The sequence below is a fragment of the Triturus cristatus genome, chromosome 7, assembly GCF_964204655.1.
Source record: "Triturus cristatus chromosome 7, aTriCri1.1, whole genome shotgun sequence".
Classification (NCBI taxonomy): Eukaryota; Metazoa; Chordata; class Amphibia; order Caudata; family Salamandridae; genus Triturus; species Triturus cristatus.
Window position 1 is genome coordinate 463,514,746 of NC_140590.1, and position 22,358 is coordinate 463,537,103.

The window sequence follows — 22,358 nt, forward strand, 5'->3', positions numbered from 1 at the left end:
CACAGATTCTTTCAAAGGAAGCAAACTAAAAGTGAGACTGTGGATGAGTGGTTAGATGACTTAAAGAAATTGGCCATAGATTGCAAGTTTGGTAACCTGCACGATGATTTAATCATAGATCATTTGGTCATGCACAACAACAATTCAAATATTCAAGACCGTCTATGGGTAAATGGTGATGCACCACTGGAGGATGTGTTGGCTATAATGAGGAAATCGGAGATGTCAGGTAGATGTGCGAATGTGATTAAAGAAGTAGAAAAAGAACCTGATAAGACACCGGATGCGGTATTTAAAATACAAAGCAAAGCTAAAAGTAATTTTCAGCATACGCAGGGGAGATGGACAAACCAACCGACGAAGAGCCAAGGAAGAGATTTAAAAACTGATGATAGGAGATGCTATCGTTGCGATAGTAGAGAACATTTGGCTTTTAGTAAACTGTGCCCGGCGTTAAAAAAAAAATGTGGTATTTGCGGACTATTAGTTTATTTTAGTAAAATGTGTCGTAGGCGCAGCAATGTAAAATACATATGGGATGGTAATGAGGATGATGGAGTTGAGGAGAGTGTGTGAAAAATGTGAGAGGTAGTTTCATGTTGAACATAGAGGACAATTCTATGGATGGAAAACCTATTTGTGAAGTATCTTTTGGTGGGGTAAAGGTAAATGTGTATGCAGATTCGGGATCACCGTACACCATTATAAATGAAGAAATATGGAAAAGGAAATTTGTAGAGAAAATTGGAGATCATTTGAAGACATCAGATGTGAGTCCAGTAAGTTATACTGGAGAAAAAATCGACATGCTAGGTTTCAGGTGGTTAACTTTTCTTTTTAAAGGAAGATCTACAAGAGGGAAATTGTATGTAGCTAAGAGGGGACCATCAGTGTTGGGCTGGTTTGACCAGAAAGATCTTCACATAATTCTAGACCCTAATAGTGTGGAAAAGGTACTTATTATGGATGAATGTAGTAAGATGGGTGAGGTGCTGAATCAGAAATTTCCTAAGGTATTTGGAAAGGAATTAGGGGAACTCAAAGGGTTTGAACACAGAATAATACTGAAGAGGGATGCCCAACCTAAGGTTCACAGAGTTAGACCTATCCCTATACTAATTAGAGATGAGGTAAAAGGTGAAATACAAAGTTTATTGACTAAGGGGGTCATTGAAGAAGTGGAGACCTCGGAATGGATCTCTCCAGTTGTGGTTGCCCGCAAGCCCAATGGAAAGATTTGTTTATGCATTGACTTGCGCCATTTAAATAATAATATAGTAATTGAGAAGTTTCCTTTACCAAAAATTAATGAGATGGTATCTTCGTTAAGAGGTGCAACATGGTTTTCCACTATTGACTTATCCGCTGCCTATCATCAGGTAGTGTTGGAACCGCAGTCAAGAGGTCTCACGGCCTTTATTACCCCGTTTGGGTGCTACCAATTTACACGCATGCCTTTTGGGCTTGCGTCCGCTGCAGCGGTCTTCCAAAGGCTAATGCATAGGCTGTTTGGTGAGATGGAAGGGGTACGTTTTTTCCAGGATGATATTCTGGTAGCAGAGATAAACAAAGAGAGACATCATGTAAGGTTAAGTAAGGTCTTAGAAACATTACAATCTGTGGGATTAACCGTGGAATTGACAAAATGCAAGTTTGGGCAAAGGAGTGTCTCGTATTTGGGGCACATCATAAGTGAGGAAGGTGTTAAGACAAAACCGTCGTTGATTGAGAACATAATTAAGTCACCTGCTCCTACTTTTAAAGAGGAAATAAGATCTTTTTTGGGCATGGCGGAATATTGTGTGAAGTTCATAAAAAACTTTGCGTCAAAGGTATACAATATTCGGTCACTATTGAAGAAAAATGTGAAATTCGATTGGTGTAAGGAATGTGAGAGAGAATTTGTGGAGGTCAAGGGGGATCTTCAAGCAGTAAATGCTCCTGCTAGTTTTGATCCTAATTTAGAGTGTTTATTGTCCACGGATGCTAGTGACAAGGGACTGGGTGCTGTTTTGTCGCAAGTGGGAAAGAAGGGAAAGGAGGAAATTATTTTATTTGCTTCTAGAGCGTTATCACCTGCAGAGAGTAAATATCCTATTATTGAGAGAGAGGCATTAGCTTGTGCTTGGGCATTAGAACATTTTTGTGCTTTTGTGTGGGGGAAACCTGTGACGGTTCGTACGGATCACCGACCTCTGGTTCGCATTTTGTCAAGCAAAGGTACTGCGGTTGCCTCCGCTAGATTAGCCAGAATATCAATGAGGATGAAGGAGTTCATCTCCAGAATGGTTTATGTTCCGGGTAAGGAAAACGTGGTGGCGGATTGTTTATCCAGGTTGCCCACTCCGTTGGAGGAATGTGTTGAGGATCCTTGGGGGAATTGTAGTGTAGCTTTTGTACATGATTCTGGTGCACCTGCGATTAGTAAAAGTGAAAGGCTGGAAGAACTGTCAAAGGATGAAGTATTGAAGGAAGTGTTGGAGTATGTTTGCAAGGAGTGGCCAAGGAAAGGAAATATATAGGGGGAGTTTGCAATCCTTTTGGGAGGTACGGATGGAACTTTCCCTAGACAGAGATTTGTTGTTGAGAGGAGATAGAATTATTCCTCCGAGTGGGTTGCGCAAAAGAGTTTTACAATTGTGTCATGAGGGACATTTTGGAATTGTTAGAACGAAATTGATTGTGAAAGGGATGTTTTGGTGGCCTGGAATTGACAAAGAAACGGAGGGGTATGTCAAAGGTTGTCCAGTTTGTTGCTCAGCGGACAAATCTCTTAAAACTTTAAGACCTGCAATGAGTGATGGATTGATTCCTAGTCTTCCTTGGGACACGGTGGCGGTGGATATCTTTGGACCGATTGGTGAACTAAAGGAATATGGTTTGGTGGCTATTGATCTATTAACCAAATGGCCAACTGTGGAAATTGTGGAGAGAGCAGATACTAAGTCTGTGCTAAAAATTTTGGATGACATTTTTGAAATGGAGGGCTTACCTGTTTGTCTTCTTACAGATAATGGGCTACAATTTCTGTCCAACATGGCTAAGGAGTATTTTGAGAGGTGTGGGGTAAAACACAAGACCACTGCTTTATACAATCCAAGTGGGAATGGTACAGTGGAGCGGTTTAACAGGGTGATCAAGGGTGTTATACAAGCTTCAATGACTAAAAACTTGGATTGGAGGATTCAGGTACAGAAAGCGGTGTGGTCATATAGGGTCACTTCTCAGGTTCAGACAGGGTTGTCACCTTTTGTTATGATGAGGGGTAGAACACCTAGGAGTAAGTTCAATCCAGGTTGGTTGGTGCAAGGTGAAGTGCAACATTGGTCTCCTGCCGTTGTGAAAGAAAAGTTAGAGTTGGTACATTCAAGGGCAAAGGATTACTATGACAGGATCCATGGTGCCAGGGAAGTAAATATTAGAGTAGGGGATTGGGTGCGGGACAGGAAACCGTTCAAGGTTATTAAGGGGGAAAGCAAATTTGAAGCACCCAAACTGGTGGTAGAAGTCTTAAGGAATTCTGTAAGACTGGAAGATGGGAGAGTGTGGAATCTGAAAGACATAGCTATTATTGGTAATCAGATTCAGGATGGAAGAAGTCAGGTGCAGGATCAGAGGGGAGATTTTGAATGGATTGAAGATCATTTTGAAAATAGTTGTTTACAGTCTCAATTAGCTACGTAAGGTTCGCATGATGGTGAGGTGGTTCAGAATGGTATGGGGGGCGAGTCTGCAAGTAAAGGTACTGCAGATGCTTCTTCTGTTATGGAGGGGAAAGGGTCTGTGGTGTATCAGTCAGTCATGGAACATTCTCAGGAAAATGTCAACGCTAATCGGGATGGTACTGGTGGTAGCAAGAGGAAAAGAGTTTTGCCTAGTTGGCTCAAGGAATACATTGTGTAGTTTTGTTTGGGTTTATGTTATGGTGGTTGGTCCTAGATATTTATTCTTTAGTTGTGTGTTTTTGTTGTATTGTCTGTTTGTTAGTTGTTTTGTGTCTTGGTTGTTTGGTATTTGCTTTTGTTTCTTAAGGGGGGGATGTGTTATGTCCTATCTTAGTGTTTGTGGTATTTAGTGATGCTGGTGTGTTACCTTTAAGGTTGAGAGCGAGCGTGTTTGGAATGCCACTAGGTGAGTGGGGTTCGGGGACAGTTACGGTTGGACCAGGGATGGAGTGGATGTGTGTCCTGGCGCTCACCTGTTTCATACATATTGCCTTTATGCAATAAAGGATTATTTCCACAACGAGTGATCTCGTCCTTCACTTCACACCGGAACGTTGTTCTTTAAGGAATCCATACCATAATAAATAACTCTTCTAGTCTTGAACTTTAACCTGTTGAAAACACCCTTTCTGCTCAAATTACAGGAGCAATTCTTGAACTCTAGAACCCTATTTACACTTTATCATCTCAAACCCGCCCCTGTAACTCCTTTCATGTTTGCAATTGCAGCCCATTTCAAGCGCTCATGACCTGCGCCCGTGAACTCTATTAAGTTCAGAGCCGTTCTTATGATCCTTATGAGTTCCACCCCAAACCCTCTGCCAATCTATACAGACCTTCATATGGCGACACTCCTGACCCTGGGTGTCAAATACGGGTAGGCAGGCACAAGCGGGCGGCAGAAGCGGCTAGCAATTATTTATTTATGTTCTCACGGTCCGTCTCAGTGCCTCGGACCCCCGGCCGTCTCACGTGCAGTTTAATTACGCACAACACCACTACGGAGCCCTGCCCACCCTACGCCCCACCCTGAGGCTGAAGAACGCTATTCTGCGCACACCATGCAGCCAGTACACACGCTCCATTTAATTTATGAGACGAGGCTGCAACGCCGGTGAGCGTAACTTTAAAACTACGTCCGAGACGGACGTCAGTGACGGGACCCTGCGGTCAGCGAGTGTAGTACAGTGTGCGGTACTGTTCTGAGGGGGCCCCTGGAGCGCAGGCCACCCCACCCCCCACACGGGGGCTGCGGGAGCCTATGTTACGCCCATGCTGAGGTGTACAGAAAAAAGAAGATGGAACACGGTGACTGGATATGACAACTGTGCATGTTCAGGGGCTTGGGTCACTGTTAATTCTGTAGTGTGGGTGGTGGTAATAGGATGTAATGTGAGGAACAGAAGCACACAGTTCAGACCCAGCTGTAACAGTGTCACTGTTTAGAAACAAGAGAGAATGCAGTTGACGGTAACAGGGCAAGAGACACTATGGCAGAGGAATGCTAGGGTTTCCAACTGGATTATGTCTTCAAGGAGGTACTAGTTAGAGTGGCTGCAACCACTGAGTATCTTACCTGTGCACTTTTTTATAGTACAGACTTGGACTGGCACTGCACATGAAACTGTGGCACAGATCCTTTCACTGATTGGATTTCTTATTCTGTTGTGGGATCTTTTAGACCGCTTACAAGGGTGTACAATTCCAGCTGTTTGAAAACTGCAAAACTTTCCTAAGTTGCACATCGACACCTGTGCCAGTCGCAGCTTTCTAAGTGTAATGCTGAAAACATTTGTGATTTCATTTTCTACCAGCAAAAGCATGCATGTGTATATTTTCGCATGTTTTAGATTCTTGCGAATGGTATACTTCAGCCACCTGAATTTCTTTCTCCTGTGCAGAAACCTCTTAACCTACACTCACTTATTTTGGTGGTGGGAGAGTAGGTTATTTATTTCATTTTTCTCCAGAAAAGGGAATTACCTCGGGTTGACAGGAGTTACTCTTTGACCATTTTCAGTGACGAGTGCTTTGGAAAAAATGTTTACTAATGCCCACAATTGTGTAGGTTTGTGCAGGGTGCCGAGATTTCCGGGCATTCCCTCCCTCGAAATTAGGGGTGGGTGGAATTTGCGAAATCCACTTTCGCAAATTATCGCGAAAATGTTAAAAATTATCGCAAACACGCGGAAATATCGCGAAGATGCGGAAGTTTTTTTCCCGCATGTTCGCGAGATTTTCTGCATGGTTGCGGCTCGCCAACTTACCCATGTGGTTGCTCGCGGGCGCGGCCATCTTGTTTTCAGTTGTCTCGCGGTGCATGATCGCGAGAAGACAGACGTGATCGCGCGACGCATGACGTCACTGCGGGAACGCACTGTCGCGAGACAGCACAAATGGCTACCAACAATCCAACATCTCGTGGAGAACGCGACCGGATCGGGAAAACTTGTCGGCGAACGCGGGGATTCAGGTAAGGCGATCGCGCGCGCTAGAATGTTTTATTTTACAGCGCGAGCAAGAAACAAATTATCGCCAAGCTGCAGAATGCGGAAATTTTGACATTTTCGCGCTTTCCGCGGAACGCGAAAATGTCAAATTATCGCAATTTACGCGAACGGAACGAAATTTTAGCCCAGGCCTACTCGAAATGCCCTTTCCCCTGCCACATACGATGGAATGCTCAGTGTGGGAAAATAATTTTACTAGTGCAAAACTGACTTCTGTTAATCAGAAAAGTCGTTCTGCACTTGCAGAAATTCTATTTGCATGTGTAAATCCCAGTTCCATGTGCCAAAACTCCTGGGAAGAAGGTGTAATGTTTCTATGTTCATGGGCAAACTTTGGGTTTCTATAGTGTCTTCATAGTCATCCATGGTTGACCAGGGTTTGAGCTTGCTTAGCCTGGGACTTGTATTCCTGCATCAGGTTTTGCATCAGTCATATTTATTTAGTCACTTATTTTCGGCTTCAAGCTGAGAATTTCGTCTCCCCAGAAGATGAGGAGAACAAGGAAGGTATCCTCATTTCATGTTATGGAAAATACATATTCGGAACTTTTTTCAGGAGAAGTAGTTCCCAATTTTACATCATAACAAAATAACACCAAAATCAAAAACATTTTCAGGATATGGAATGGTTTTATTGAAAAAACGGTATAAACTTTAATACAATTCAAATAAGCCTGCTTGATCCACTACAAGACGACAGAAACAACAAACTTTATAATTAGTGTTCTTACATATATAATACAATTAAAGTAAAACCCTCCCATCAGTGCTTTCCCTTTTACTAAAATAAATTATCAGTATAAATATCCTTTTGCGGTCGCTGACCTACCTCAAGTACACAAAGTACAGCATTTCACATTCTTAGACACAATAAAGTAAAATAAAAAAAAGGCCCATAAATATATAATAATTAGATAATATTCGTCAAATAACTTTTTTCCTACTTATGTACAAAATAGTTATTTAAAAATGAATAATTGTACAATATGATTATGTAAAGTTTGCTCCTGCCGTTTTGCTGTTTCAGAACACTTTCGATCAAATGCATTACAATTTGTCAATTTAATGATGCATTAATGAGTGATTAAATCCCCACTTGCATGCAGTCTCTGTCAGCTGTGTATATTTAACCTTTCTTATGTGCTTTGACTTATTTAATCAAATGTAAGTAGGGATACTACACGTCAATATCTTTCCATCCCCAAGAAAAGGCAAGTATCTAAATCTTTTTTCTGTGATGATTATTCGTTTTGTCTGTAGACTTTGAGGCTATTATCTTGCAGTTTCAGAAGGTCTGGACAGTAGGTTGGCAAAGGTGCTCGCAGAGACCAGCAGTAGTCTGAACTCCTCCCTGCTCCACGAATCATTACAGTTCTCGGAACGTTTTACTGTAGGGATGTAGGGTGCACAGACAGGGCTCTCAGAATAGCTCCATGGCCACACTGCTTTCCATGTCTGGTACCACAAACCAACTAGAACAAGTGCGAAGCCAGGCAGTTCTAAATGAAGTATTAGGTTTTCTTTTTCTGAAACCACAAGTATGTTTTCAGGCCTAACTTATATACAAGATTTTGAAAACCTAAAATACTTTAGTGCTTTCTATGTACAGCTTTTAAGTTTCCTTTAAAAGCAAGGATTGGGTGAAAGCCATTAAAGTAACACAGTTGAAGAAGATAGCCTAACAGGTTTAGCAGATGCATACAATGAGAGGTTATATACCAAAAGAATTGTATGTGCAGGAATGTGAAATATTCGTTACAGCGTTTTTCTCCATCTGTGGTGCATGTGTTACAGTGTTACCAATGGGTTCTAGAACAGTTGATCCCTTCTTCCCCTCATATACAACCCTATTAACAGGAAAGTTGATTGGTTAAAATGTGGAGAGGTGTTTAACTTTAATCAGAAATCACAGATCTTGTCTTACTTTAAGGCAACTTGAGCTACCGTGAAACCGTTGACTGGTTTCAAAGCACCATGGCTTTGCAAAAAAAGGCTATTTTGGCAATACCCCCGTTTACACTAGTTGATTTGTCAAATACATCACTTCTAGGCACGAGCGTCAAGGGTTGCCAGCACTTGCTACATTTGGCTTGCCTCTTGGTGTCCTTGATGCCTACTTTCCTACCCCTATCTCAAGGCTGTGGCAGGATCAGAATCCCAACAGGGTTTTTGGAGCTCGTTTTACTTTTTATAGTTTCCATTCTGTGTCCTTCTTGTTACTCCTCACCAGCAAATAGGACGGTATTGTCAAGCCTAGCTTGGGAATGGGCTTTAATCCCGTGAGGCCACCAGAGGTCAAATGTTTTGTGAGGTTACCTGTGTGCACCCCCCTTCCCCCTTCCCCCCACCTTTTATAATCGACATTCATGGGTCTACAATACTTGTCATGAACAGTGACCTATTCAAGGTAGCACTAAGCATTAAAAGCAATCCAGGAAGATGGAAAAACACACACACAATGCCCGACACAGAAATCGAATATTTGAGTTGCATAAAGCTCAACAATCTATATATGTGTAGCTGTGAGCTATACTGGGTCATCCTTGCCGCGCTTCGGCCCGCACTCTGAGCGCGCGGCTGGCGTTCGACCACCCAGAGGCCTCTACATTCTGGGGACATGGCGACGTCCGCTGGGTCACTGGCTTGGGGCTTGGGTGGCAGCCGGCATAGCCGTGGAGTGGGCTAGATCACAGCGCCATCCTCTACAGTTGATAGCATACACCTGAGACACCTCTAAAACTAAAAAGCACACGCATAACATTCCGCGCCTACTCCCTTCACAACGCACACACCCCCCCTTCTGCGCGCATGTCATCCTGAACAATGCCGCCGGACCTCCGGGTTGTCGGCTAAATGGCTGTGTTCTCATATCTGGAGATGTACACTTTATTTAACTGCTTTACCACCTGGACGGTGACTGTGCGTTGTAAGACGATATAAATGTGCACAATAAAGGTTTTCAAAAAAAAAAAAAAAAAATAAAGCTCAACAATCTATGGCACTTATGCTTCAACAGACACCGGAGCCTGAAAGCTGAGTAGTCAAGAATACAAGTAAAAGGAAGAGTTTGAGGTAAATAAAAAAAAAAAAAAAAAGCAAAACAAACAGAAATAATTAAACAGCCGTCAGAGCCCGAGATAGAGGACGATGAACTAAAAGAAGATTCCTAATACGGAGCTTACTCTTAGTGCCTTCAGTTTATTTTAAAAACTGGTTCTTTCTGTCTAGGTGATTTGGAGATTTCCCATTAGAAATCGAGGATTTTATCAATTAGCCTTAAGACTGGGGTTCTAAAAGCACCAACTCTTTGTTTGACTGCAAAATTGTAGCTCGTCTACACCACCAAGCGATAGAATCCATGCAAGGCCCAAGTCCCTCACCCTATGAGCAACTTGTGTTTGTTTTGTTAGGAGACTCGCGGCCTCTTTCTCAAAGTGAACACCCTGCCAGGATCTGCTACCTTTGTTTTCTTCGATGCGCTCTGCAGTCTTCCAGAGTCTTTCCCGTTTGTTCTCTTTTGCACTCTTGCTTTGCTGTTTTCTGGAATGTCCTGCTTGACTGCAGAGCTTGACTCTACATTGTTTTGCTCAAAGCTAGTGTCCGGTGGAGGTCCATCCTCATTGCCCATAATTCCTCTGCTGGGACTATATGCCGCTAGCTGACATAGGGCAACAGCAGCAGTTTGTTTCTGCTCATCGCAATTGTCCACAGTTTTTAAGTCTTGAGATTGCATGTCATCGCATGTTTTCACGTTCTGCTCCTTTAGCATGCTGCACCCTTGCACCCCGGGGCTATCTGCATCACTCCGCTGAAGGGCTGGTGGTGTGTCCTCACCAGGTAGTGGGCTTTCCACAGTTGTCCTGCGAGAGGCTCCACTGCAGGCGTCCTTCACTGACAGGTTCAGAGGCATGTCCTGCTCATCTGTAAAATGCTGAGGGTCTGCGGGGTTAGCATGCAGGTATTCGTACTGCCCAACATGGTCATGGATAGGCTCAGCCTTCTTAGAAAGGTTGAGAGGCGTGAGTGCACCCTCGTCCTCCGCACCCGGAGAGGAGCTCTCATATGCCGCAATGAGGTTTTCAGGTTGGTACTGCATATCGTCACTGCCAACATCAATGCTGAAGAGGAAAAAAAGATCTTGTTAATTTCTTTATTTGCGAGTTTCAGATATAAGTTCTAGCATGTCAGTTTGTTGCTACTTTAATGCAATATGTATAGTCCACAATCACACTCTAGAGTTACACGGCAAATAAATATACCACACACTCTGTGAAGTTGTTCCAATATTTTTCAAATCAAGGGATTGGAAACAGTAGAGCTCAATTCTGATTCATTAATAAGTCTTTGTAACTTTTGAAACCACTCAGGATCTCATGCATAATGTGTGTGACTTTGAACACCTTCAGTATCTTGACCTGTGCATGACGCAGGCATCAGTATTAGCATAATCTTTGCATGATTTAGAATGCTTTGATAGGTTGATGTGTGCATGACGTACAAGTCTTGAAATAGCAGGATATTTGCGTGACATAGATGGCCTTCAATAGTATGATGTGTGTTTGACTTGGGCCTGCGATTGAATAATGCATGTGAGACTTGGGAGACCTGCAGTAGCATGATGTGTACATCACTTAGAAAACTTGGAATATCGTAATGTGGGTACGACTTATAAGGCATGTGGTAGCATGATGCGTGCAAGGCTTAAAAGGCCTGCTATAGCCTGTCCTTTATATTACACTTCTTGTGTCAGACCTGCTTAATCTTGGACTTCTGAGCTGTACACAACTATTCAATGTGCCATTGTGGCTATGAGCAATTTACATCTACTGTGGGTAGTTTACGAGATGACGACAAGCAGTTCACGTGAAGGTTCAGTGTGCAGGAACATGAACGCTCAATATTGGCATGTAACATGACATTTAAGATGTGCATATCACATAGCACCTGGCAGTTAGCATGAGCGGCTAGCACGCCACTTACATGGCATCTGATTAACAAAGCATGTTCCTGCTCTCATGTATTCCTGATTTTGTTTTCTTAGTAGTAAGGAGCAAGTCAAGAGTAGTTTGCCCCGTTTACTGAATTAAACCCATGGCCGCTGCATACAGATGATGAGCAGGGCTGTGAGAATGATGTGAAGTATTTTCAAACTGTTTTAAGAAGTCTACGTCATAGTGCACAGTCTTTCATTTAGAGCTGTTCGTCGTTGTTGCAATTCTCTTCGCACTATAATTGGAAGTGCAGTCTCGTCAACATTTTATATCTCTCAGACTTGTACACAAAGAGCAAATTTAACAAAATCATTCAGCTTTTATCATTTTTAATCATATAATTGCTAATCATTTACTGCACATATTGTGACTCAGTGCAAATAAACCTGTAATTGAAGTGTGTATTCTCCCCCTGCTTGAATGTAACCTGCCATATTCCTATCGGTAATCTGTTAGCAATTTTACGTTGCTTTGTTGCCAGTAGAATTCTCTTTGTGTGCACACGACACGTTTGTGCCAAATATACCATTCTGCTGCACCCCTTTTGTGGATTCTGCAGAGAATTGCAAAATCCTTGCAGAAGCCACTAAGGTGAGCTTGCACAGAACAGTTCTATTTCTTATTTTCAACCGTATTTGTGGCAAACTGAGTTCTATAAACGCCTAGTTTGCAATGTCATATGGGAGGGTGAAAACGAATAGTTGTCCTTGGATACTCAATGTTTCTTAAAGATGAAGGGTCTACGGTTCAGAGACTCAAAACTAGGTCTTGGGCGATGGGTGGGTTTCTATCTCCTTTTTCTATGAGCCATCCTTTTCTTCAGTTTGCTAAGCACACACTCACGTCATTATTTAAGCCTACATGTACTGATATCTATCTATATAGATAGGCTGTTATTGCGCATCTTTTTGTATTAGAAATGCACTTTTTTACTAAAAACAAAATTCGTGCGTTTTAAATGTCTGTTTCTCCGACATTGATTGGCAAGTATGACTTGAACCGTCTACCAAGTATAGCATCCATGAATGATACCAGATATAAATAAATAATGTTGAAGGCTGGAAGGATAACCATTATTTTTGGGTACAACGATTATAAAAATCATTCCTCGATTATTATTTCGCTTTAGCAAAGCAAACATTCCTGATGGTACTAAAAGTCAAGGGACAGAAGTGTAGCATGCTTGCAGAAATAAGTTGTGAGAGTGATCTTACCAGGGAGATTGCTCTCTGCTTTGTAGATGAGTGGCAGCGAATTCGACATATCGTCCGACAGGTCTGAAGGCGGTCAGATATTCTCCTGGCCTCTCCTGCTTTCCCGATGCATCCACAGGTGATTTACCAGACAGGTCAAACAGGCCTTCCGGAGGCTGGCTGGTCTGTGTAAAGTTTGTTGGGCTCGGCCGTCCGGGGGAACCTGTTGCAGCGCTGCCTGCTCTTGGGCTCATCTTAGCATTCACAGAGTCATTTTGATTGTCTTTGGAATTACTGTTCTTGCATTGTGGCAGTGGAGGGTCTTTTTCATAGTCGTCGTGTTTTTTATGCAAGTTTGAAGAATACCGAATAGATGGGCTTGAGGACACTGGGTAGATCAATGTTGTATCCTCGGCAGGATGAGAGTTTTGTTCTCTGTGTACAGCAGAAGGATGTGGAAGCCGCAGCCCATAGGACGGGAAATGCTCAGGAGGTCTATAAAATCCATATGGCATTGGAGGGGAGTGGTGCAGGTGCTGCAGAAGCCTGTAGTGGTCAAATGTGGATGGATTTAAAGGTGTGGGGAGTGGGATACCAGGAGTTGGACTGGAATGAGGGAGAAAGTGCCTTTGATCTGGGTTACCATAGGCAGATATCATTGGGCTGTCACACTCTGGGGAGTTATTCGGAAGGACGTACGTTTGATACATAGGCCGCCCTGATTCCATATAAAATGAATGTTGATATTCTGAAATCATAGCTGGAATGTAGTGCGACATGGGGCCAACTGTTTTCCCGGATGGAACTTTGTGTGGGAATTCTCCTGGGTTCCAGGTGCTGCTTGGGCTGTGAAATGCAGACTTCATGGTATAATGAGATGGCCCTTTGCTGTTGACGTTTGACATTGATAGTATCGGAGTCCCATCATTGCCTTCTGATGCCTTCATTAATCTGTGCTCTCTGATTGGAAGAAAAGCTGATGTTCTTGTAGTAGCTTCTGAAATTGAGGGTTTGCTGACTGAATGTTCTGTCACAGTAGGAGTGACTTCTTTCTGTGGTATTGTTATATCAACGTGAGGCATTGGTTTGTTTGGCCCGGTCTGCCTCAAATCAAAGCTTTCTTTGACTTCATCTTTCAATGTGTCTTGCTGGGGTTTGGAGTTGTGGATAGAGTGGCCATTCAAGGTGGAGCTGGAGGAAGGTGGTTTCCCTACGAAATCAACGAGGTTTGTTTGTTTCACGTCCAAGGAAGTTGATTTTGGACTCTTGATGCTCCTGTCTTGCTCTGTAACTAGAGTGATAGAGTTTTTGCAGAGGCCGTACTTCATGTGATTAAAAAGGTGTGACTTCTCGTTGCAGGTGAAGGGGCACTGGAAACACTTGAAATTATAAGGTTTTCCTGGGGGTCTTGGAATGTAATGAGGCTTTTTTGGCTTGCGCTCTTTCAGCAGACTCATTTTTCTGGCCTCAGAGTATCTACTCCAGCCGCAGTACGCGTTCGGGCATCCGACTTTTAACCGGTCCAGTTTTTCGAGTTTTAGAAGCGGAGCGTTGATCTGAAGCCTGCTCCGCCACTCCAGGGTCTTGGAGTGGGGAGAAGTGTGAGAAAGCTATGTTGCTCTAGCAGGTTGTACAGGAACTGTAATGAAAAAAAAACTCAAATTAGCTCTCATTTCACATTGAGTTGCACCAAAATAACTACATTACTTAAGATACGGATTTATGCTGCGTTTTCACGGTTGCTTCAAAAGTTTAGTTTCATACATATTTCATTGCTACTTTAAGAAAGATTAACAGGTTAGGCTCTTCAATAAACACTGTTACACAGTGAATATCCCACAAGGGTTTTATTGCTCCAAGTAAAATGGGAGCACACACCAAGCTTAAGTGAGGAAATGGTATCTCTCTCACTGTCTTGATCTCTCTCTCCCTTAAACTCTCCCTCTCCACCCTTGCCCCCCCTCTCATGTGGTGACCCCACGATTGCAGTGGTATGGCTTTCTATACTGAAGTCAAAGAAGTGAAAAAATGGTGAGTTTCAACAGTGGTCCAGAGTCCGTTTGATCAATGTCGGACTGGAATAATGGACCATTCCCTGCAGTTTTTATTTTATTTTCATGTGTTTATTTGAATGTCATGTGGTAAAGGAAACGTCATTGAAATGCAAATTACTTCCTTGCTGGAGGCCCTCGTAGCACAGCATGTCAGGCCCTTTTTGTCTGAGAATTTGCTATGAAACCCCATGATGGTGAGGTGTTTCTTGGTGTTGCTATATTCACAGGCGTTGGGCTTCAGGACCGGTCTGCTCCAGCTTAGATCTCACCCAGGGAGAGGACAATCCCAAGTGCTTGGGCTTGTCAAAGGTCATGGGAGGGAGAGCTGCCTCCAGCAGGGGGCCACAGAGCCATCCTTTCCTTCTGACCCTCAAGGGAATGCTTGAATGTGTGTATTACAGATTGCATCTCGATATGTATACTGGCTTGCTGATGTCAGATAACAGTAATGCAATGAAACCAACAATACTATCTCTAAAATAGTTACAGTCATCGGCGACTATCTCAGGGGCCATTGATAATCAGGGGCCCATCCAAGGGATGAGCAGCGCCTAGCAGTGTGTGTATATTGGTTTAGTCCCACTAGTGTGCGTGCATACTGGGTATTGGAACACCAGTTGTCCATAGAGAGCCTTAGCCTTTGGGCCACGGTCAGATCTCAACAGTGCACTGGGATACTTGGGGAGCAGTTGTTGATCTGGGCAGAGCAACCAACCAACCTGTGATCTGAACAATCCAGCTGCATCGATCAGCTGCTGGCAGGTTTCTGGGGTCCTGGGTCTGTGCTTTCGTGGGTCGGTTACAGCTGCATTAGAGTGCACATGGCATGCACCTACCTACATAGGATCCGCTCACTCTGCCACGGGTCACTGTACAGGAGGCGCTGTTTGTGAAAGAGTATATCGAACACACGGTAAGGGTGACTTATTAAAAAAGAAGAGATCGGCCTAAAGAACAATGTAAAAAACGGGATTCTGGGGTCTTCCAACCAGACACGATGTAATGTTGGATAATGTAGTGCCTCCGATACAGTGAGTCGCGATATAACGACATATAACCACATAACAAGGAGATCAAACCTGAGCACTATAACTGAACTGCACATTTGGGAATCAGTGTGTGCATTTCTGAAATGTAAACCCTAGGAAGATTGCTAGACCAATCTAAGAACACTACAAAAAGATTCACGATGCGTTTAAATTAACTGCACAGAACCGTATCCAGCTGAGGCCGCGCTTTAACATGGACGGTTCCCATACTTCATGCTGAATGCATGATCAAACGATGATTACATCTGTTCGGCGAGATTCGCGCATGCGTGTGTGCATTTCCACTCTTACTGACTTAAGAGGAAACGGTTGACGCGAACTGAATTCCCAAGTTTGTGTTTTCTTTTTTTACTTATTTAAAGTTTACGCATATTGTTTGACGCGGCACCGATGCTATTCCATACACAAAAACGTAGAAAGCAAACTGCATTATATAGTTAGCCGGTGTTTCTGAGAAGATTGGCGGTGTGAGTTGCTGGGCCATAGTGGGAATGTTTGAATTTTCCTCCAGTTTGTCTTTGAGTCTTTCCCTGCCCGTGCGTGGGCGCAGTCTGAGCTGTGGGAGGTGAGCCGTTGTACCCCAGCATGTCGAACTAGGGAGATTACGGTAGGGTCCTAGGTGGAACCTGGCCCTACAGATGAACCGGGGCAGACATAGAGCGCTGCCAGGCTGGCACCAGCACTGCAGATGTGCCACAGGACACACTCTGCCAGCCAGTGCCCCCCCCCCCCAGCACGTGTTTGCACTGCATGCTTGGTGTTTGCCGGGAGTATACACGGATTGCTCGCTGCCGCCGCAGAGTGGGCTGTGCACCGTGATTCAGGGCCTGCCTGCTCTCAGAAGGTGAAACATTACTCTGCCCGGTGATGTGATAAGCTTTATACACTACGGATCCGTCTCCCAGGCCTGTGCCGGCATGTTTGTCTGCACGCTGAACCTGAAGGCGTGAGAACCTCTCCGGGTGCAGTTCTCATGCGCTAGTTTCTTGTAGGCTCCGAGATGTTATGGCAAATGCTGAAAAGTGATGATTTCATCGCTAGACAGCAGCAGCGGGTCTGAATGCTGACTCAGGTGAACGCTTCTCCTGCTGGCCCGAAACTAGCAGGAATGCGAACTGTAGGGACACGCATCGCGTGCAGGGTGCTTCATGCTATGGATTGGTGAAAGCCTCTCAGGTTAAACGGGGGAAGTTGTGCTAATGTCACGCTGGGTGTTTTTGCATATACTGCACACTTTATTTGCATGGGCTTTCCTGGAAGCTGTCGGTTGAGGCAGGGGTTGGGAAGTTGCTGTTGTGTGCCAGGGGCAGTGATCAGCAGTCGTGTTTGTATCCCACCACTCCGAGCCTGGCTGCTATTTCACTACCTGTAGCTAACATGTTAATACAAAACACTACCCAGAAACAAGCAGGCTTAACACCAAAAGTAGATGCCCACGTGCCTAGAAAACCGCTACAACACAGACCTCTCCAGTGTAGTTTGCAGAGGCATGTTTAAATAATTTGCATAGGCAAATTAACTCGTACCTTGCCACTTGGCTTAGCAGCACCGTTTCCATAAATGGATGCGGCTATGCTCCCTGTAGGGTTTACCACTGGTTGTGCTTCTGGGTACTGGTAGCAGTTTGGGGTCCTGAGAGGGCAGCCCCGGGCAGCAGGCGAGGGTCGGCGGGCCCTGAGCATAGACTCTGTACGAGACATGGCCGTGCCAGGGAGAACTGTTCGATTGCTGTGCACATAATGCAGCTCTGCGTTTGTTCATTTCCGTGTCGGTATACGTTTTATAAACGTGTGTGTGTTGGTGGACCCCTCGAGTTATAGTGTCTAAGGTGCCAGCAGTGGGGCATCGACTACAGCGATCAGTTTGTGACCTGCTGGTTCTAGCACGGGTGCCGTGCCGGGGGCACTGCTCAGCCTCCCATGCTTGCAAGGTCGGTAACGTAGATTACACTTAGGAGGGTGTCGTCCGCGCAGTCACTGTGGTACGGTGTTGTATGGTAGCTTTTTGATAGCGCTTCCTACGTCCCTCATATGGAGGCTCCGACGCGCTTGCAGTCCGGTCAGGTGCGCCGAGGCGCCCTAGCTCTGCTGTTGGCGCCGTGTCGGGTGCTCGGTGAGACAGCCTTGTACTGTGGAGGACGGAGAGAGGCCGACTCGTCTGCTCTTGCGTTCCCTGTTTGGGGCGCGCGGAGGGCCAAAGCAGGAGGCGTGAAGCGCGCCCGGTCAGTCCCCACCGGCCATTGTTGTCGCTCTCCAGAGGACGGCGGTGCTAATTGCTCGTAGGGAAGGTTACAGTTGTCAAAACAAACAAAAGCCCTGCGTTTTATCGGCCGCGTCGGCAGTTTGAATTTGCATTCAGAGCAGAGATGTCTTGTAAAGATTCAGAAATGAGACCCCACGTTGCAGGGCCTCCTCACAAAGAACATAGCTTCGCTCCCCTAGGCCTTCCCACGTTTTCAGATGCCATCTTTGACCGTTTTTTTGTTGTGCGCCGTAGCATGTCGTGATTGTGAGCAGAGCGCCCCAGTGCGCAGGAGAGGACACTGTACCTGTTATCTTTCCCATTTGGAACATAGTGCCTTGGTGAAGGAAGGCAGGTGTGCCACGACCTGTGCCAGCATTTGTCGACGCTTTGCATAACCCAGTAATGCATTACCAACTTACAGTAGGTGCCCCCCAGAAGTTAAGCGGGGGGAGGGGGGGGGGGCATGGCGGATCGAAAGAGTTGTGGTACTATCTATGTCACCACACATTAAATAATTTGGCCCATAAATTCGTGCTAATCAACAGGAGATCTGTACTCCCACCCTAACCACGTGTCCCAGACTCTCATACCTTGGGAATTGGTCTCAAGGTGCCATGGAGTGTTGAACTCCGCACAAAATACTAGGAAACTTTGGTGCCGAGCTGCCCCGCCCTGTCGTGTAAGGGCTTCATTAGTTGTCCTACACGGTTCTGTGCAGCGGTGTCCAATATAGACCCAGAAGTGCCGGGCTCCTGCAGATTTTAAATAATCACATAATAAATAAATGTTAATAGTTTAAGTTCATTGAGTGTATATTTATCTGAGGATATCCTGAAAATTTGGCGTGGACCCTACCTTGTATTGCCGTCTTCTAAGCACGTTATACTTGTGCTCAGTTTTCTCTCGGAGGTGCTTTCCCACTTTGCGAAGCCCAGCAGCTAGAATTACTTAAAATATGTCGTCTGACTAGTATGCAAATCTTTTTTTGCTTCAGAACGGATACGGTGTTTTGGTATTTGAATAGGCAAATCGAGAAGCTGTTTTCGAACCTGCCACGCCGATGCTTACAGTCGAGCAGCTCTGAGCAGGCTGCACAGTGAGGATTGTGGTGCACCTTTTCATTTGTTCCAAATAAGAGCGCAGATGAGTAACATTTCCCGAGGATGAAAAGACATCAATGAAGGAAATGTGGCTCTTAATAAGGAAAGATGTGGGTTGTTTCTTAACTCGGGAACTATTGCCACGCAGCGTATGTGGCGCACGAATGAGGCACTCCGATCCTAGACTGTTTCGCGAGCACCTGCCCAGTGTCCATCTGGTCCTGTTAGTGTCCTGTGTTAGAATATCGCTCTAACCTGGCGCTTCGGGTATTTCTGGGTACCTCCAGTTTTGGCCGAATAGGGAGCTGGCGCGCCAGGTGGATTCGTGGAACAGTGGATCCCACGAGGGACCCTCAGTACTCGTTTAGGTACACTTACATGCATCTGTGAATCGCAACAAAGCATCCAAAATGTGAAGACTCGCCTTCTATTAGTACAAACAGTAAAGTGCTCTTTACAGTTTTACTAGCTGGGAGTTGGGCGTTTTATGGGCCAATTCAGGAAGGCTTACAGGAGCACAGGACACGTACTCCCACAGTACTCTCAAGGCGTCTCTTACCTGCCTTTCATCTGGCCTCAAAAACTCTACAATGGGAATATTCATATGCATTTACTACAAATAGAAATGACTCTGTCCTCTTTGCACTTTAACCAATAGGGGACTTTGTATTTTCTTGCAAATTCACAAAGGCATATAACAATACCTAAAAAACGACCTCCTGTACACACAAACACGTAAGTGAATCCGGGATCACAGAAAGGATGGCAGTATATGGTCAGGCCAGGCTGGGAGGGATCGATTCGAACCCTGACCATCTGATTCCACAGCCGATAACTTCTCCACGCGGTCACACCTTCACTAAAGTACAACCAAACCATAGGTGTTAATTCTGCAACTAATAACGATCACAGGAAACCCGCAAGCGAGAGTTGAAGTGAAACAGCAGAGCGCGCAATTCACCCGCAGAGTTGTAGGGAAGTTGGGCTCTCCTACTGGCAAGAGGAGACTCCTACAAACCAGCTCTGGGCAGCCTTTTCTCGAAGCCAAGCGTAGTGCGCCGGGTCAGTTCAGGTTAGAACCAATGTGTCAACCACAAACAATAAATACCCGCTCAGCAACCGGTCCAATGGAAGAAAACCCGAGCAAACCAAGAGAAGACCTGAAGAAAGCTGATCTCGCTTACAGACCATATACTCAAAGTAACCCATCCGACAAACTAGTCCTTGTTCGGTCGATAAACTCGCCCATTCCCATCAGAACTGTGGGGTGTGTATCCTACAGCTGTCTTAAAAATTGCATTCTTATGTTTTGTGCATTATATATGACCGTTTGACGCTATGGTTTGTTGAACTAAACGTTTTGCTACTTACTTTTCTCACTGTTATCACTCGATACAAAATGCGAATGCGTTTTATTCTACGAACATCCAGCCAAAGCCATTAGAATGTAACTTAAATGTCCCAAGTTGCTATCTAGTAAAACGGGTTTTCATGACTTCATGTCTCTTGCACTCTTTTTATTTAAACAGGGTTATATCATCAGCCCCATGCAATTAAAATAACTATTTACAGTAAAGAACTGCACGGAAAGTCCGTTTCCAATTTATACTCCAGACAAAGTTACGACGTAAAAAGTCTTGCTGACTAAGCCCCGCCAGCCACGCTCCAGAACCATTCCCTGTAGGCTACAGACAGAAGTCATGAAACTTCAGTTGTAAAGCTAACTTTTTTGTTGTAATTGGAAGTTTCCTTTGGCTCCTGTCAGCGCGCGCCCCGCTGCACAGCCGAGCACCTGCTGACGGGCACTGGCAGGTACATGGCTGGGACGCGGAGTTTGGAGCTGACAGGTGTCACGCGCTCCCCCGCGAGCCCTGCTTAGAAGTAGAATGTAGTTCCGAAAAGAGACAGAGCAGCGGTTACCTGAGTGCGGCGGGGGGCGTCTGGTCAGCGCGGGGTTCTCGGCAGCTCACAATGCGCACGCACGCACACAGGTGCCTCAGCAGCTCTCAGCGCGCGCACACACACGCCACACAGGTGCCCGTCTCCTGCTCCTGCTCCTTCTCCGGGTGCGACTGAAAGCGGCGTCGTCAGAGGGCGGGATTTAAAGTGAAGGAGTCGAGCCCCGGGGCTGTGGAGATGCACCTGATATTATTCCAGCCCCGAGCCACGGTTCATGTGTTTGCTTCTCCTGCTGCACTTGTTCCTTTCCGCATTACCTCAGCACCTGATCTTGCAAGGGCTGCGTGTGCTGAGGATTGTGTGGCCGGGAACAAGCAGGCTCTTGTGCACCTGTACCCGAGCACCCTTGTGCCAAGCGGGCGAAGGCGCTGGCGCACCTTTGTGCACACTGTACTTGGCGGATAAAGAGTGGGTTCTCACGCCCACCCTTCAGCCCCTTAACCCATGTGGAGAGAATTAAGCTTGTCAGACGGGGAAGGGTGTGGTGGGCAAGTCCATGAAGGAGGTGTGACGGTGAGGTGTCAGGTGAGTGCGAAGCAAATGTGAATATATGAAACTAATTCCACTGTTGTACAAGTTAACCCCATTTGTACAAAAATGGCCTTTTGAAGTTGGCCCTTTTTGTTGCCCGAATTTCTTGATGCATGTAAGGGTGGACACCATCAAACCGGCAATTGTCTCATCACAACGCAGTGATCGGCAGAGGCTACAATCACTGTGCCGTGATATCGACTCATCTCAGCCCCGAGCTGCATTCCGTTTCCAGCAGTCCAGGAAGTAACATGCGAAGACTCGAGCTCCTTGTATGGCTCTCATGCCAGCAACTACAGTTTGTAGGCGATCACCTGTAAGCAACTACTTATCAATTAGCGACAAACCGAAAAGGAAAGGAGTCTGTGGAATTTGAACTAGGAACTAATGACGTTAAACCCTAAGTCCCCCACCACTAGTCCAGGCAAGATTTCCTTCCATGCAGGGGCGTAGTTCCAGGGGGGTGTTTGGGGTCTTACACCCCCCTTAACAAATGAAGCAGCTCCACTGGTTTCCCATACACAAACAACACAATGCAAACTCCTTACGCACACTTTCAAGGCACTACATAACACTGGTTCAGCATACTTCAACAATCGCATCTGCCTTCACAAACCTTACAGACTCATCTGCTTGTCCGGACTCCTACTTACAGAAATCCTACACATATGGAAAATCAGATCCGGCGGTCAAGCCTTCTCCTCCTACATCGCTCCTTGTCGTGGAACAACCTATCACCGCACAAAAGAGCCTCCTCCTCACTTCTTGAATGCCGCAATAAGCTGAAGGCCTTTTCAAGTAGTCCCACTAGGGCCTACATTTGACTGGGCTTTCACCTCCTCAGCACTAGCATACCCTCCCGGGTGATAGCGTGCTCTGCAAATCAACACAACATAACTTAACATACATTATTTCCCTTCTGTGTCCACAACCTGTACACTTAAAAAATATGTTGTTTTAAAATATAGATTCTGGGCTACACAGAAGTTAGCAGAAACCATC

The 22,358-nt window shown here is 45.2% G+C and overlaps 2 protein-coding genes across 2 annotated transcripts in view; one reads left to right on the forward strand and one right to left on the reverse strand.

The window, feature by feature from the left end:
• The window catches only part of TBCD (tubulin folding cofactor D), a 2,329,415-nt gene that overhangs the window by 628,691 nt on the left and 1,678,366 nt on the right, over positions 1 to 22,358 (forward strand). The window lies entirely within an intron of this gene.
• On the reverse strand, positions 6,846 to 20,940 carry ZNF750 (zinc finger protein 750). Its single transcript, XM_085616795.1, has 3 exons — positions 20,787 to 20,940; positions 12,441 to 14,058; positions 6,846 to 10,353 (listed from the first exon to the last, which is right to left on the reverse strand). The coding sequence occupies exons 2-3, from the start codon at positions 13,874 to 13,876 to the stop codon at positions 9,642 to 9,644; spliced, it is 2,148 nt and encodes a 715-aa protein (XP_085472921.1). The 5' UTR covers positions 13,877 to 14,058; positions 20,787 to 20,940; the 3' UTR covers positions 6,846 to 9,641.

What these genes read in the sequence shown, in the direction of transcription:
- ZNF750 (XM_085616795.1), bottom strand. Translation starts at nt 13,876, where the DNA reads ATGAGTCTGCTGAAAGAGCGCAAGCCAAAAAAGCCTCATTACATTCCA. An exon ending in AGCAGAGAGCAATCTCCCTG is followed by an intron (nt 10,354 to 12,440) that starts GTAAGATCACTC and finishes TTTCCTCTTCAG; the next exon opens with CATTGATGTTGGCAGTGACG.